Source organism: Thunnus albacares, chromosome 8 (assembly GCF_914725855.1).
Source record: "Thunnus albacares chromosome 8, fThuAlb1.1, whole genome shotgun sequence".
NCBI classification, from domain to species: domain Eukaryota; kingdom Metazoa; phylum Chordata; class Actinopteri; order Scombriformes; family Scombridae; genus Thunnus; species Thunnus albacares.
This window is the reverse complement of record NC_058113.1, coordinates 22,364,254-22,381,390: the sequence shown is the minus strand read 5'-3', so window position 1 is coordinate 22,381,390 and position 17,137 is coordinate 22,364,254. Positions and strand designations below refer to the sequence as shown.

The 17,137-nt window shown below is 38.8% G+C and overlaps 3 protein-coding genes across 5 annotated transcripts; 2 read left to right on the top strand and 1 right to left on the bottom strand.

Annotated features, from left to right (window-relative positions):
- Positions 1-57: 57 nt before the first annotated feature.
- On the top strand, positions 58-5,495 carry tlr21 (toll-like receptor 21). Its single transcript, XM_044358857.1, has 2 exons — positions 58-123; positions 1,636-5,495. The coding sequence occupies exon 2, from the start codon at positions 1,732-1,734 to the stop codon at positions 4,678-4,680; it is 2,949 nt and encodes a 982-aa protein (XP_044214792.1). The 5' UTR covers positions 58-123; positions 1,636-1,731; the 3' UTR covers positions 4,681-5,495.
- A 104-nt stretch (positions 5,496-5,599) lies between these two features.
- Positions 5,600-10,703, bottom strand: si:dkey-250k15.4. Its single transcript, XM_044358858.1, has 4 exons — positions 10,616-10,703; positions 7,590-8,956; positions 6,580-6,719; positions 5,600-6,415 (listed from the first exon to the last, which is right to left on the bottom strand). The coding sequence occupies exons 2-4, from the start codon at positions 8,905-8,907 to the stop codon at positions 5,777-5,779; spliced, it is 2,097 nt and encodes a 698-aa protein (XP_044214793.1). The 5' UTR covers positions 8,908-8,956; positions 10,616-10,703; the 3' UTR covers positions 5,600-5,776.
- pafah1b3 lies at positions 10,675-14,813 on the top strand. Of its 3 annotated transcripts, none has more exons than XM_044358861.1 (6): positions 10,675-10,753; positions 11,287-11,380; positions 12,030-12,119; positions 12,258-12,374; positions 12,533-12,655; positions 13,092-14,813. In XM_044358861.1, exons 2-6 carry the CDS (start codon positions 11,300-11,302, stop codon positions 13,350-13,352), a joined length of 672 nt encoding a protein of 223 aa, XP_044214796.1. In that variant the 5' UTR covers positions 10,675-10,753; positions 11,287-11,299; the 3' UTR covers positions 13,353-14,813. The 3 variants fall into 3 exon arrangements, with proteins under 3 accessions (XP_044214796.1, XP_044214794.1, XP_044214795.1); XM_044358859.1 differs by lacking the exon at positions 10,675-10,753 and adding an exon at positions 10,892-10,986; XM_044358860.1 differs by lacking the exon at positions 10,675-10,753 and adding an exon at positions 10,951-11,062.
- Positions 14,814-17,137: the final 2,324 nt, after the last annotated feature.

The following is a 17,137-nucleotide window of genomic DNA, read 5'->3' as shown; positions in this document are numbered from 1 at the left end:
AACTGGATATGAAAGGAAGCGCATGGGTTACTCCCATCTTCCTCTTTTGTGATTTAGTGTGCATCTAAGATAGTCACGGTACAAGAAGTTCTCTGGAGAGGCAAGTTGCATTTATTTGAACAGGTAAGGCTTTCATAGAAAAATAATTGTATCAAATTTAATTTGACTCTATTGCCAAAGTGTTTTACTTATCTAGAAAAGAGAATGAAAGATAGTGTAAAAGGTTATACAAGGAGGAATTCTCACTGTATATCATTATTATTTTTAGGCAATGTTTCTTAGACAGCCAGTTTTCGGACTAAAAACACCTTAACTGAAGAGGTTGATTCTGACACGTAAATAAGAAAAATAATGGAGAATGTTTATGACCGTAAAGAACTGCACAAGGATTATTTTGGGAGTCTCCTTCTCTGTACGAATACCATCATAACTCACATGAGGATAGATGTTGTCTTACACAGCCCATTTCTATAGCAATAAACTCATTGCAGGCCAAATTATTAGCTGCTGAGCCAACTGTGCCAACTCTTTCCTGGTATAATTTTAATACTATAAGGTGTGGATTGTACTAAAATGAAACAAATGTGAAGCAGAGGAGGAACAAGAGGACAGAGTGAAAAAGGATATGAAAACTTAACAAGAGAGGAACTGAGCTGAAGTTCAAATTTCTCAGCAAATGCATCGACACAGGTGAGGATTATAGGACTCCTAGATCTGAGACCAGTGTAGGAACTTGGTGAAACTGGGGTTTGGGTCTGGTTAGACATACTAGCATTAGTAAAAACTTAATGTAGAAATATACTATATACTGACCATTAGAAGATCCCTTCATAATGCACTTTCAATGTAAATGATGGGGGGAAAAAATCCACAGCCCTCTGTCCGTGCAAAAATGTGTTTAAAAGTTTATTTGAAGAGAATATGATGCTTCAGCAGTCCAAAATAGTCAAATCAATTCAATACTTTTGAAGTTATTGTCTTTTTAGTACCAAATTCCCTATTTTTGTCACTAACCTTCCACTGCAGCTGAACAGGAAAACACTGTTAGCTGAGACACAAAAAGGGTATTTTTTCACTAAAAAGGCCATAACTGTGGAAGATATCCACTTTATTTGACTAACTCAGATTTCTGAAGCCTCACATAAGCTTCAGATAAAAGACTTAAATGCAGTTTTGCTCAAAACAAGGACTGTAGATTTTGGCCCCCATCACTAACATTGTAGTTGTATTTGGAGGGGGATTTTCTAATGGTCAGTATGAACAGGGAGAATGATTACTGCAAGGAAAAACTGTTTCAATGTTCATTTGGGCACCTGACTGTTGTTTTGAGACAGACTTGAAAAATTGTGAATCTATCCTTTAAGTTTTATCTTGAAGTACTTACATCTGACTATTGAGTCGGATTTGATAAAAAAGAAAACAGAAACAGTATGAATGCTGGTGAATACTCTTAGGATTGTGGTAGCAATTCTGTATAAGAATTGTTCTGCTTACAAATTAAGCATCAGCACAAAAAGGTAGTTGACAAAGAATTTTGCATTCATCTGTTGCTCTCAGCTTTATTTGAAAATGCTATTTTCAATTCACCTGTACAACCCGCCATGATATGTGTTATGTTCTGCTCTCTGCCCTCAGATTCCTGAACCAAGTTCAACAACAAACAAACCAAACCAACAAATACACTGATGTGGGAATTTAAAGGACTGTTTCTCTAGACTGTAAGAAGACACAATGACAAGTCTAACTCATCAGCTGTTGTCAATTACAGTTGTGCTTGGTGCTGTTCAACTCATCACTGGTTACAGCTATAACAACTGCATTGAGGATCCATACTCATACAGAACAAGTTTCAACTGCATCCGTCGAAAGGAGAAGAGCATATCTGCCATTGTACATGACCTGCCACCATCTGCCATCAATCTGACCATCTCATTTAATCCTGTCAGCCACATACCTGAAAAGAGCTTTGCTCATTTACCAAACCTTCAACACCTCAGAATAGATAATAACCTCTTGAGCATTATTGATGTATCTGCTTTCAAAAACCTGTATCAACTCAAGTCTCTGAATTTGTCCGTTAACAACATATCAGAACTCAGCCCCTCTCTGTTTGAGGACCTGCACAACCTCACCTCTCTCTCACTGACCAACAATAAATTAAAGCAGCTCCCTGAGAGCATTTTCTCTGCTGTTCTCAGGCTAGATACTTTAATATTGCGGCAAAACCTTCTAACAAACTTCTCAGAGATTGCTGAATCTGTGTCGAACCTAACAAATCTGAGGACACTAGATCTTTGCTCTAATAGTTTGACAAATCTCAGCCACTCAAATGTTTCATTACCCAAATCCCTCACCGTGTTATATATATGTAAAAACAATCTGTCTACGTTAGGATGTCAACATTCGTTCCTCAGGCTCATCAAGCTGCTAGATTTGTCATACAATGTTAGACTCTCCGCGACGGCTTTCAAAGGGATGGATTTGAAACAAGTAAACTATCTGCGTTTGCGTTCAACCAGTGTTGGGGTGGTGGAGTTTTTGAACATCAGCAACATCAACGCAGGTCACGTTGATTTCTCCGGCACTGGTCTAAAAAATGACACTCTGCTCATGGAGCTGTGCAGATTGTTAAAGACAAAGGTGAAGAGGATTTCAAATATGCGCCTGACTTGTAATGGTATTAAGAATCTAACAAACTACACACTGAACAATTGTCCACAAATCGAAGGGGCTTTGGATCTATCCCGCAATCAACTGAAAAGCATAAAGTGTCTTAACTTTCTCAACAACCAGACATATATAAAAAGGTTCGATTCAGAGCATAACCATCTTACCCGCATCCTGTCGTGTAAAACAAAACACATGGTTAAGTTCCTAAAACTCGAAGAGCTGAGCTATCGTTACAACCGCATTCTGGCTGTCAACTCTTATGCTTTCTATCATACACCAAATATCAAGACGCTAAAACTGAACATAAACACAATTGCCTTTCTCCATCGCAAAGCCCTCAAAGGGTTAAAAAAGCTTGAGACACTCCGTTTGGACAATAATCTCTTAACTGATCTGTTCAATGACACATTTGAAGATCAGGTCAGCTTACAAACCCTGAACCTACGCAACAATCGTATTTCTGTCATTTTCAACGGGACCTTCCTCAGTCTCAATAATCTGATTATATTGGACCTTGGAGGTAATAAGATTACTCATTTTGAGCCGTATGGTCTTGATGGACTAAAAAATCTTTCCAAATTCTATCTCGATGGAAACAACCTCAAACAGATTGACACTTCGCTCTATCATGTATTTCAAGATACACTCACAGTCCTGGATTTACAAAGTAATCAGATTCGCTTCCTCGATGGAAATATCTATTCACCATTTTTGAATCTCAGCAAACTCAGTGACCTGAAATTAGATGGGCAGCGGCCCCATGGCCTCACACTTTTACCCCGCTATTTTTTCCGTGGCCTCCACTCACTGAAATCTCTGTATCTTACCAACAATCAGATCTCTCTTCTTGCTCCTGATGTCTTTGATGATCTGACAGGCTTACATTTCCTCACACTGGATAACTGCTGTGTTGGGGTGTTACAACTACAACCAGGAGTCTTTAAAAATCTAAGGAATTTAACCAAATTGATTTTAGAAAATACAGCCATTCAGAACTTCTCAAAGGAGGTTTTTGGTAATCTCACACAGTTACACACACTGCAGCTAAACCGCAATGGGATGCATAGCATTAATGTAGATGCACTAGAAAGTTTACCTAAACTCCACTACCTCGACATACGTAATATTCCTCTAAGCTGCACCTGCAAGAACAGCTTGCTGCAAAACTGGACTCTAGATAACCCAAATGTTCAGGTGGTATATCTCCACCATCTGCCATGCCAACATGATGCAAAACACAAATTCTACAACTTTGACACCAAAGTCTGTTACATAGATTTAGGGGAGTACCTGTTCTTCAGCACAGTCGCTGCAATCTTTCTATTCACAGTCACTCCTTTACTTTATGTCAAACTCTACTGGAAAATGAAGTACGGCTACTATGTGTTTCGGTCCTGGTTTAGTGAGCAGTGGCGCAGAATTAGAGAGGAGGAAGAAAATTGCAAATATGATGCTTTTATTTCCTATAACTCCTCTGATGAAGAATGGGTCATGGAACAGTTGCTGCCCAACCTGGAGGGAAATGGATCCTCTTTCAAACTTTGCCTACATCACAGGGACTTTGAGCCGGGCCGTTATATTGTGGATAACATTGTCTCTGCTGTATATAGCAGTCGTAAAACTATTTGTGTTGTGAGCAGGAATTTCCTAAAAAGTGAGTGGTGCTCTCTGGAAATCCAACTGGCCAGCTATCGACTTTTTGATGAGCATCGAGACGTTCTCCTGCTCGTCTTTCTGGACTCAATCTCTGAGAGGCAGTTGTCATCCTATCACCGCATGAGGAAGGTCATGCTGAAGAAGACTTATCTACAGTGGCCCAGCTCAGACTGCATCGACCCGATTCAGGCACAAGAGCTGTTTTGGATACAGCTACGTAGGGCAATGAGAACAGGGAGCAAACTCAAAACAGAAGAAAACTACAAAGGTGAAGATTGTGTAACTCTTGACAGCAGAGAAACCGAACATTTTGAGACTTACACATCAGATGACAACTATGACTTGCTACCTTGAAAAGATTTGATGATTTTATTTGTGGTTTCAGTCAAATCTCTCAGTGTGTTAAATGAATAATTCAGTTCTCTGCTGCTAGGAGAGGTTCATGAAAACATGGTTTGAATGTAAACTGTGAATGTAAAAAGCAGCCAGTTTATTAGGTACACTGAGCTAAAACTAACACAGTCTAATACAACAGCCCTACAATAAATCCTACTTTCATAAATGTTGAAAAAGTTTTTGTTGAACCTGGGGTGTTGATTCAACTGAATGATTATTTTTGGATGCTGTAGTTTGTGGTGCTGTTGAATTATACTTGGTTATATACTGAGAGGTGTTTTCCCACTCAATGATATAAATAGGTTGGATGAAAGAAATACAATTCAATATCTCCACAAATTACAGCCGCCCAAATGACCATAAAGTTGGATTAAGACCTTCAGAAAACAAATTCAACAAAAACTGAACATGATACTTCTGTGTACTGTAAGGGTATATTATTGCAGAGCTTTTGAATTAGACTGCATTAGTTTTAGCTAGGTTTACCTAATAATCTAGTGACTGAGTGTATCGTATGTGATTAACAATAACATGATTTATACAGGCATGAATCAGCAAAGAAATTTAATTTCTTGTGTGCAATTTAATTTTCTATTTAGCAATGCTTGATATGGCATTTCACTATTGCACAATTGTACAAATGTGTTTTCTTGCATTTAAATGTAACCCACCAACAAAATATTATCAAATGGCTTTCACAATAGCACATTCTTAGCTAAAATTATTGCTCTGTGAATAATTTCGCATTATAGCACCTGCATTTATGAAGATATGTGTTAATATACAATTCTGCATATAAAAAAATGCACCAACTATGCAAACAGCACATAATTGTGTTTCTTTATCTCAGTATTGATGAGACAAAAGATAAAAGAAGTTAAAGCTATTGCTTTTACATTTAATAATGTGTTTCAAATTAAATATGGGCACACAAAACATGTTTCCGTAGACTGTAAACAAAAAGTCTTGAAGGTGTGAATTAAGAGAGAGTCATTTTTTAGTTTGCAAAAAGAAACATTCACAGGCATGTGTCTATGCACAGCTTCATCACACATTAGTACAGTCTCATAGGAGGGAAGGACCAGTGCTCAGGGCTCGGGAAAGAAGAGAGGGGAGGTGCTGGGCTTCTTTCAAGCATGTGAGATGGGGGGTAATTCATCATATCACTGTGGTGGGACCTGAGGGAAGAGCAGGTTGGAGGATGACTGAATTGGCTGAAAGGTTGGTGATTGCTCTGCTGAGGTTGGTGAATTTGGGCAGAGAAAGCAGGAGCAAAAGAACATTTTTCATTTTCAAATGAGTCATGCTCCTGGGGAAACTGTCTTGGCTCTGCTGAATGTCCATCTGGCAGCTGTGCTTGGTTGGGAAAGAACGGCTGGATGTTGTGGTCACTGTATTGAAGCCTATTGCTCCCCTCTCTTATTGCTCTGGTGTGGCTCATAAAGCTGTTTTCAGAGGAATCAAACATCACTGACTCTTTGGTTTTTGACCTGTTGAAGCTGTCTTCCCAGTGCTGAGATGCTGAGGTGGTTGCTCCCCAACATGAGAAGAGAGAGGGAGCAAACAAATGATCACTTGATGAAGTTCTTGAGGGCTCAAAGTCCATGCAGAACTGGGGAGAACAACTAGGTCTGAGGATATCACCCAAAAGACTGACAGAAGTTTCCACGGGGCTTGTCAACCACTCAGCAGTCTTCACATGAAACAACAGAAAGCATTTTATTCCAAAGAATCTTAAATTATCTGCAGGTTGCTAAAGGAATTACAGCTGGGTGATTATATATATATATATATGTGTGTGTGAAATTACCTTAAATGAGAGAGAGGCAATGTAAAACTAACAAAAAAAGTTCTTACTTGTTCCAAGCTCTGGTGGGGCTGCAGACTGGTGTTCCAGTTAAAACGTTTACTTCCTGTCATTTTGAAAGCTGTGGTTTTCTGGGTACCAAAACATGACTGGTTGGCACTGTCAGCTTGAAATGCTGCGGTGAATGCATCTGAAAAGTAGAAGACAGAATTGGAAAACTGCCCGCAAACTATAATGTGTATAATCCTTCTTATAGCAGCAATTTAAAACAAGAAAAATAGTTTATGGGTTAAAGTGAATCCATACTGTTGGCCATTTAAAACCTAAAAAATGTTGAAATGACAACAAGCATAATAGGGATACTTAAGTATGGGTGATATGGACAAATTAATATAATGACAATAGTATGATCTCAACATCAATATGGTATTATCAATATTGAGATGACAATATTGATGTTATTGATATCAATTAGAACTGTGAATGGTGATATCTTGATATGATACATGATATGATTATACAGAGAGACAATAACATATTGAATTACTGTCCAGCCCTATTATCACTTAACAAGACTAAGAGGCTACAGCCATGCTAACAGCTCTATGAGGCTGAGCTAAATGCTAAAATGCTAATGTTTAGTAAGTATAATGTTTACCATCTTAGTTTAGTATGTTAACATTTGCTAATTAGCCCAAAACACAAAGTATGCTGATGGGAATATCACTAGTTTTTTTTATTATAAATCAAAGTATAGGACAAATTAACATCTTGATCTAATGATGGTGCTAGATGAAAGATCAAGGGATCACCATAGTTTTCACAATTGATCCTGTGGGGAACATGAATGTGTGTGTCAAATTTCATTACAATTTATCCAATATGTATTGTGTCATTTTACTAAACAAAACCTCATGGTGGCACCATAGAGGAAAAGGTGGGGGATCACCAAAGTCATTAGGATTCATCCTCAAAATTTAATGGCAAGTCAAGTCAAGTTGTAGAATCACACTACTAGCATGGCTGAAAAGATCAATAAGAATATTACTACAGTGCCTACCTGTAGACCAGAGCCCATCTTCATCTATCAGGATTGGTCTCTGATTCTTGTCCTGGACTGTTCTTGCACATTCAGTATCAAAGCTGAGGCATCGCTGCACCTCAAGGAGGTTCTCCTGAAGCCGGGGTCCATGCCGCTCCTGCAAGGCCTTCAACAGCACCTCCCTGCTTTCTGACAGCAGATTTCTCTTTCTCAGAAGCGGAAACTGTAGATTGCAACACAAACGCGCTGCCACTGCACTGACAGATTTAGATACACAATCAAGATCTTTCCTTCTGTATTGTATGTCAAAGTTGTCACTGGCTCCAGCCGTGGGTGAGCTAGAGACCTGAAGAGGGCTTGGGCTGAGATCATGAGCTTGTGTTTGGTGGACAGGAGGCTCCTGGTTCTTTGGGGTGTGCTCCAGAGTTGAAAGCGTCTGTCCCTTTACTTTCTTGTTCAGTGTCTTCACATTTCCTCTTTCACAAGTGGGAGTCAGCTCTGACACTCTGCCCTTTTCAGATGTGACAGAGTTGGCCTTGTTGCTCTTCATTATCACTACATCGAGGGAGCTGTGTTTAGACAAGAAATCGCTTTTATAACTTCCAGATGAAAGATCTAATTGTTGCTGTGGTCTCTGCCCCGGTGTAATATCTGATCCCTGACTATCAGACTGAAGGATTTTCTTCTCTTTCTCCTGGCAATCATAATGGGTCTTTGTAGCTAGGTCTGCTTTCTTTTCAAATGGGACAACCTCATCAGTGTCACCGCCAAACAAACCATTACTGGAGAATGGAGAAGGAATGTGAGATGTTGCAGGAGGATGTGAAGTAGCATCGACCTTTTTTTGCACTTGCTTACCACTTTTCTCCAGTTTCCTCTTCTCAGTTAACAAGCGTTCAATGTCAATAGACTTCACTTCATGGTTGAACAGGCCGTGGTGCCCTATCAGGCGGCTGTCTGTGATGATACTGGGCTCCTGTGCAGCAGGAACTACATTTAGAAATGGTGCATCGCTCCTTGAAGGACAATGACAGCTACTATGACAGCAGTTATGGAAATGTGCCATGTCTTTACTGCTTTGACGACAGTAATGCTGATGTGATTTAGTCTTTGAGGCTTCTTTCCCACCACCTCGCATCTGACTCCTCTCCTTGCGTTTCCTCAGTCGTTTCATTTTCTGCTGTCCATCCGTCTTACTACAATGGTTTAAACATTTGCAGTTTGCAGTGGCTCTGTTCACCAAACAGCTGTTTTCATCTGTTGTTTTAAATGGCTTGTTGAAAACATTTAAGACCTTTTCTTTTTCTGATAAGGCCCTGACACACATGTGGCTCATGCTGAACTGGATACTGTAGATAGATAACTGCAATTATCCATTTGTAAGCCTGTAGCAAAAAGAGATAATAGAACTTGGTAACCTCTAGGAAGCTTTTCACCTCAATGAGGTCAACTCTACTACTACTTGATTATCAAGCAAATCACTTCAGCTTTAAAGGCATACTATGCAGGATTTTCCTAAAAAAAAATGTATAGACTCATACAAAAATAATCGCTCTCAATCATCACTTATGATGTACAGTACAGTTTCTGTATCTACAGAGGCCCTGCCCTCTGCCTGTATTTTCTTATTATTTTCGGTGTTTGGGACATTTCTGGATGACAACTTTTGGGCAGTGGGTGTGTCACCTCCAGCCAATAACAGTGCGCAGAGTGTGAGGTCAAGACTCTTGCTGTCTCTGTCTCTATCTCTCTCTGCTCTCTGTCTGTGTCATGGATGTATAAAGAGAACAGGTTTGTGTCTGTTTGACCGAGGGCGGGGCTGAGCTCCACACACACACGCAGAGCAGAGAGGCTACAGTGGACAGGATGAAGTGTGCACTTCAGCTCCATTCACACCAAATCTGGCATTGTTGCAACCCTGCAGGGTTGTGCCCAGGTGTTGGTCGGTTTATTTGTCCTTTAAACGTAACCGCCATGAAACGATCAGAAAATGTTTTATCTATCTGATTCACGTCTTTGTTCTCACTACCGCCACTCCCTCTCTTCATTCACTCTCTAACTTGCTTGACCACCGCTGCACTCTCTCTCTCTCACTCAGCCCGGGAGGAGGGGTCGACCTTGAATGTTACGTTTACAAATAGCAACTGACAAATCCTGTGTAGTACGCCTTTAATGACATGGGCTAAATTCAAATATTGACCCTTTGGACTTGCAGACTGAGCCTTTTAATCACATGTCGAATGAATTTGTATGCGTGCAATATCAGACATCACTGCATCACTTAACTAGGAGAATAAAATAAAATGGAGGAATAAAAGTAGATTTGGAGTACTGCCTAAGAAACCTATTAAATATTTTGAATCTTGAATGTTGTCACACTTTCTACATGTGAGGAGTCATGAACAAGCCTTGAGCTGAGAGCTCATAATTTCAGCCATCAGAAAATGTTCCCCTACTGTACCTAGTAATGTTGTGTGTTTGTTTGTTTTAAGAGCCATCCAAATATTATTAAATGCTTAGTTTATCTCATCTATTTTAAAGACTGCATAAAACCATAAAATATAGCCTATCAAAGGTAAGCAGAAAGCAAATAGGGTACCAGATTTGCGACACAGAACATCAGCAAAATGTGACCTCACTGTACCTGGAAATTAAACAAAAATATACAGCAGCCAAATATTGTCAGGCTTTTCTCTCTTACCCCCTTTAAAGAAAAGAATAAGATAAATAACAACAACAACCACTTGTGTAGGAGTGTGACAACATCCATTCAAAATGCAACTGCGCCCCCTGCGGTCAAACACACTTACATTTGAATCCAGGCAGTTAATGTAGCTTTAACTGTTAGCTAGCAAGGTGGTTAACCAACAGGTGCACTTTAACTTGAAGCACACGTGTATTAAGTTACAGTATTCAACTGTAGCTGCTTAGAAATACAGTAACTAGCTTCAACTTTAGGCACAAGTCATGTGAGACAAAACGGTAAATCCGTCAAGGACACATTTTATGCAAAAGTAAAATCATTCATTTACAACGCTGCTTACCGAAATTGTCCGCAGTCGTTTTCTACCGCATGTAATTCTGTCGTTGCCCGGCAACCTACCGCAGCTGGTTCTCATTGCGCAGCAACAACACCCACGAACACTCAACTGCAGGGCGAGTCCACTTACACAGACGAGGAGGTAAAACTGTCTCATCTTTTATATTTTGTTTTCCGTTTTCTTCACTAAATGTCATATCGTATGTGCTAAAATCTATTATAAAACACTCAGAAATAATAGCAAAATATCCGAAAAAACGAAAAACACATGAAAGCATGTGTGTTGTTACCCACGGAGTGCAGTGGTACATGCAACTGTAGTGAAAATTTACTTCCTGAAACTGAATTGGGAGATGACGATATTTTGATTTCATGGTAGTCTGTGTTCAATAATATCTTTAAATACAATGGCTATGTAAAGCTTTGTCTTTTTTGTCTTTGCACAATACAGGCATGTAAAATCTATTGTTAGGAACAGTCTGTTATTAGTGTATGAGCGTTATCTCTCTGTTAGACTACATCAATCTTGTGCCTCAGCAAGCAGGCTAGCTGTTGTAGCTAATTCCACCAACCTCTACAGCGTTAGCTAGCAATGATAGCTATAGTCCATTGATTTATCGGTTTGTATCGTTGTTAAAATTACCAACAAACATACGTTACTGCTTTCCAACACAGATAGAGCCAAGTTATGAGTGCAGAAGACCCAAATCCAGCCGCCACACCCACTCCCTGTGAAGACACCCAGGGAGATGGACGATGGATGTCTATGGTGTGTGAAACAACGTTATTTTTATGTGTTTTGTCCATTACTTGATCCCAAGGGTTTGCATAGCGACAGCAATGCAGCAATGTTTTTGTAAGGATTTCTCAGTCTTTATTGTCGCTAATGTTTGTGAATTCACGATTTGATGATTGAAGATTTATGTTAAAAGAAGGCCTCAGTTGAAAATGGCCAAAACAGTCAAAAGCAAAACTGATAAGTCAGTCAGCAATTTATTAATGTGCTCTTATGAAATACAAAGAGCTGTAATTCATTAGGCATATTGTTTTGGATATTTTTTTCAAAAAGAAAACTAAATTCTCACAAAATTCTTCTGTAAATGACCAGTTTCTTATTTTCTCGTCAGATTGACATGGGAATAATCACTGACATTTAATTCAATAATAACATTTTTTTCTGGTATTCAAGGATGTATCTTCTAATTTACATACTTAAATAACTAAGTCTGTAAAAGACACTATTTTAATATGTGTATCTGCAATATTCATTTAAAGTCTAAAAAATATATTTTTGGTTATGTTCACCTGATGTGCCTCACCTTCAGGTGTAGCCCATGAGGCTGCATCTAGTGGCAAGCTTAAACTGTATTAAAAATATCAAAATCTGTATATTTGTCTTTCTCCTTTTCTCTGTGTAGCACAACCGCTTTGTGTCTGACAGCAAAGACAAAGAACCCGATGTCCTGTTTGTTGGAGACTCTCTTGTTCAGCTTATGCACCAGTTTGGGGTATGACAGACCACATTCCTCCCTGTGTCTGGTTGTCTGAGAGCTTGTCATGTTCTCCTTAACATCTAACCAGGTTTTCAAATTGTGTATACTTAGTGTTCAACTTGTGAAAGTTTTGTTTTTGTGATTTGTCTGCAGATATGGCGGCAGCTGTTTTCTCCTCTCCATGCCCTAAATTTTGGGGTGGGTGGTGATGCAACACAACATGTGCTGTGGAGACTGAGCAACGGCGAACTGGATAACATCAGCCCAAAGGTCCGAATCACTGCCAAAAGCAGAGAACATGACTATGCTTGTGTATTCACACAATAGACTCATTGTACTTAACATTGCGCCTAATTCCCGGTTTATTGGCCCCAAACTATTTATGATATCGGTTCAGTCATGCAATCTTTTCTCTTTTGTTATCATAGGTTGTAGTGCTGTGGGTAGGGACCAACAATCACGGTCACACTGCTGAGCAGATCTGTGGAGGCATCATGGCTATTGTCCAAGTCATCAAGAACAAGCTCCCCCATGCCCACACGCTTGTACTTGTAGGTTTTCCTAATGCATTCCTTAATGGAGGTGTTCACCTACATGTCAGTCTAAAATGACAAAAGAAATTCAATGAACCATGAAGCAAAACAGCAATGTCATTCGCTTTAGTTCCATCTCAGCTTTGTAAGAGTTTTGGACACACTGCAGTAGATTGTGATGTGCGATATGGCGCTGTCAGCCCTAAAGTACATTACAAACTATATGTAAAGGCTTTGTTAGTTTGGTAGAGGGCAAAGAACTATAGGTGAACTCATTATATGTTTGATCGGGCTGCAAACTTGATTGAAGTGTCAACTGACATGTAGGTGAGATGGTAGTGCCTGACTGATCTTAATTTTCACTTTGGGAAACATTCCTTGAATATTTCTTGAATAAACATGTTTAGGAGCGTTCCACCGTTTTAACAATACCATCCTTACATCTGTTTTGCAGGGTATACTGCCCAGAGGTAAATCACCCAACCCCCTGCGAGAGCGAAATGCCAAGGTGAACAAGCTAGTCCAGGAGACTGTGTTGTCCCTTCCCCACGCCTCTTTCCTCAACGTAGACCCAGGTTTCGTCCACTCCAATGGTAGCATCTCCCACCAGGACATGTACGATTACCTTCACCTGACCCCTCAGGGCTACCAGGTTGTGTGCGAACCCCTGCACGCTCATCTCAAGTCCATGTTAGATAAGCCTGCAGAGAACTGAGTAACCAGGGCACAAACTTAACACTACTACAGTGGTCCTCCTTCCTGTTTCCAGAGAGCATCACACTCTGCTGTTAGCTTATTAAGACCTTGAATGATGGATAGAAACAACTTTTAAGGGCTAAGAGCTGCACAATTTATTTGTTCTCTCCATGGCCAGGGTAGAGGACCACTGTTACAGATAATGGGACCATAAAGTTTTGTGTTTATGATGCAGTCAGATATTAAATGTGCTGTGCTATAGAGAGACAAAGTCCTGCCTCAGTTCCCAGTAAGCATATCCTACTCTAGCTTCCAGTAGTGTTTTTCCAAAGAAGGATTATTTTATTTCTCTTGGCACACATGATACAAAGGTTGAATATGATAGGGGGAACTCCAGGAGTTCCGAGCCAGTGACTCAACAGACAGGACAATAATGTGACATCTGAAGGGATGACGTCTGGAGCACATAGTTATATGTGGATCAGTCCAGATGTCCATTGCTCTTTTACAAAGATGTGGCAACCTTTTACTCTAATGAAGACATGCTTTAACTTAAAACATTAGTTGCTGCACTTTATTAGAGGCTTTTTTTATTACTATGTGCTCCAGATTTCATCCCTTCAGTTGATACCAGGGTTTTCAGTATTTTATGCTGAATGGGTATCTATTACTTGACTTTAATTTGAGCACTTCATCATTTGTAACACGACAAAACAACACTTATTTTGTTATCATTGAGCAGCTACAGTTGTCATGAGTCTATCAAAGATGAATTTACCTTAAAACATTGATAGAAGTCTGTGTTTCAGAAGGATTCTAGAAAGAAATGCTGGCTGTCGAAATACATTGTGTGGCTGAGGCTATTGGAACAAAAACTAGCTGGAAAACGTTGTGGGACTTTGGCTCCTTAGGTACCAGGACATGTCTGGTTAAAAGAAAAATACAAGAGATAAGAACTGCCCTCACTAGAAAATAGCTGTAATTTGTCATTTTGCTTTCTCAGTGTCACTGAAGTTACATTTATTTGGCAACAGCTTTATTTACTCTGTTGTGATGTCTGATGCCTTTTGTACATGCATTAATATGACCAAATGTTTTGATTTTGTTTGTCTAAGCATGGCAATCAATTGGCCATTGCTGTCTATTTTTTTTTATCATGTCTTATGTTATTTCATTATTGTACTGTAATACCCCTTTGCTTCGTCTATTGTAATAACATCATATTTTGATGTGAGAGGCTTTGTTTTGTTGCAAATATAGATGTATTTGTGTAGGCTGTGAAGTTCTAAGGATACATCTCATGCATAGCTGCTTTGCTTCAAGATCACTCAAGATAATGGCCCATTAAACAGTTTAAAAGGCTTCACACTAAAATGCTTCTGAGCCACTTGGATAAAGATTGTGCTGCGGAACTTGAATTGTGCTTCAGGGTGGCTGATTCTGTAACTGATGAAAGAATGCATTAAATGTGAAAATAACATGTTTCAGTGGCCTTTGATTGATTGATAAGATCTACATTCAGATACTGAGTGAGAGACGGTTATTGCTGTGTTTAAGACAGATCAGTAACCACTAGGTTCGTCAAGAGTGCACATACACAGATATCATTGGTTAGAGATTTGTTCCTTTCGGTTGACTGATTCTATTCCTGAGAGATTAAACTTGAGGAGGATGAACAAGTCTCGCTTTGCCCTCTCCTCTATCCAGACTTGTCAACATGAATGAAAAAATAGCACTTTTTTCCAACTGTCAACATGCATAATATAGTGAGCCATATTTACAATTCCTGCCGTTGCTAGGATAATAGAGAGAATGATCCCTCATGCCACAGAGAGTGGTGTTGACAGTGCTGATAATAAGACATCTCTAACTGTTATAAATTGTAAGCCTATCTCTGTAGCATGAAATGAAATTATCATTTAAGAATGTTAATAATCCGCAATATGTATTGTACACTTACCACAAGCACTAAGTTGAATATTCTTTTGACTTATCAGTTTTCTCCTATGGTAAGTATAGAAAATAACAGCTGCATACAAGACCCAATTTGGGAAAGCTTTATTTTACAGGTCCTTAATTTATAATAGTTCTCTGGAGTTATTTGCAGGTATTGAACAATTATTTTTTAGGACATTTTACAGAGAGGGTGGTGCAGTTTGGTACAAATGATAAGAAATAGAAAAAAGTGTTAAATTGGTTTAGTTGGTAAGTACAAGATTGTTATATTTGGGTTCATACGTATTTGTTACTTAGCTAGATTTTTAATAAATGAGACCCTTACTTCTTTAACAGACAGAAAATACTGATTTTGCATTGTGTAGTTTTGTGTGTCAAATGATATTTTAGCTTGTTGGATTGTTTCTTAAAAAGCATATCTCCCTCAAATTACATAGAAATGTCCTAGGAATTAATAATACGCAGCAGCTACTTTTAGGTAATTATTGAAGAAAACTGATATGCTAAATATCTGCACTATTACTCAGAAAAATTCCAGGAACTTGTAAAATAAAACATTACCTGAAACTTGATATTTGCTTGAATCACAAAGAGACTAATTTTAATGTTGTATAATCCTTCTGAAAATACATAAGTGTGGAACTCAAAATGCATGTGGGACACACTAACTATAAGCCCAAAAAAAAAACCAGGTACCAGGACACTGTAAGAAAAGTATTACTTCAGTGATAAAAATAAGGGCACCTTTGCCATTCAAAGGCTCATTTAATGCGTGTCAATATAATGTGGGTCGCTTACTTTCTCACAACAGTGTTGGCATAGGTACATTTTTTCTGATGATAAAATCCAGCCACTGTAGAGATGCTGGTTGGGTAAGACACGCCTCATGTAACTGGCAGTCGATCAAGGTGTCAAGCGTATAATTTCAGACATCAACACCATCCTTTATAATGAGCGACAACAAAAGCCATTTCATTCCTTCACAGGAGGTTAGGTTAGTGCACGTGCAGAATTTCTTTCCTTGGACACATTAATGTACTGACTTTACTACAGCATGGGATCGAGGATGTTTTTGCTGTTGGTTCTTGTACTGCTAATACTCATTGATCACAGTCAAGGTATTGTATACTTTATCTGACTAAGACAATATAAGGAGTTGTAAAAGTAATTTAAAACCTTGTGCATATTATTCTGTATTTTTTTCTTTTTTCAAAGGTGTTCCTGAAACACATGACCGATCCCTAATTGTCAGCACATTCACTGATGGTATGTGACATCAGTGGGGATAATGAGTTTTTCACTAGAGTGATTCATTACATTTATTGAGTTATTATTAATCATCAATAAAACATTGTTATTAAGTTTGATATCAATTGTGTTGTAGCTTCTGCTGTTGGGGAAGCTCTGGCAACTCCAAATCCTATCAAGACACCAAAACAGCTTAACAGACCGTGTAACTGTAAAGGTGAAATAACTATTATCAAGGGCATTCAGTACAGAAAATACATATCAGTTTAGTGCTTCATTAGTTTACTTTATAAACATAGCCTCAGTTGTTAATCTCAGTCCATTATCCATCTATTTGTCTCTTTTGTTCTTATGTATCTGGGTCATGCAGGAAAGGAAAGAGAGATGGTGGATACACAGTGCCTTTGTCAGAAGTCTACCAGACGCAAGCCTGGAAATTGTGAGTTACATGTAGTTTTTGAGATTTATAATATAATGAAGTAAATGAAAATAAAACAAGCAGTAATTAGAAAAATCATTGTACATTCAGTGTATTATCCTTACTAAAACTGAAAGGTTATTCTAGACTAGAAATCTGTAATTAACACATTTGAGAACACT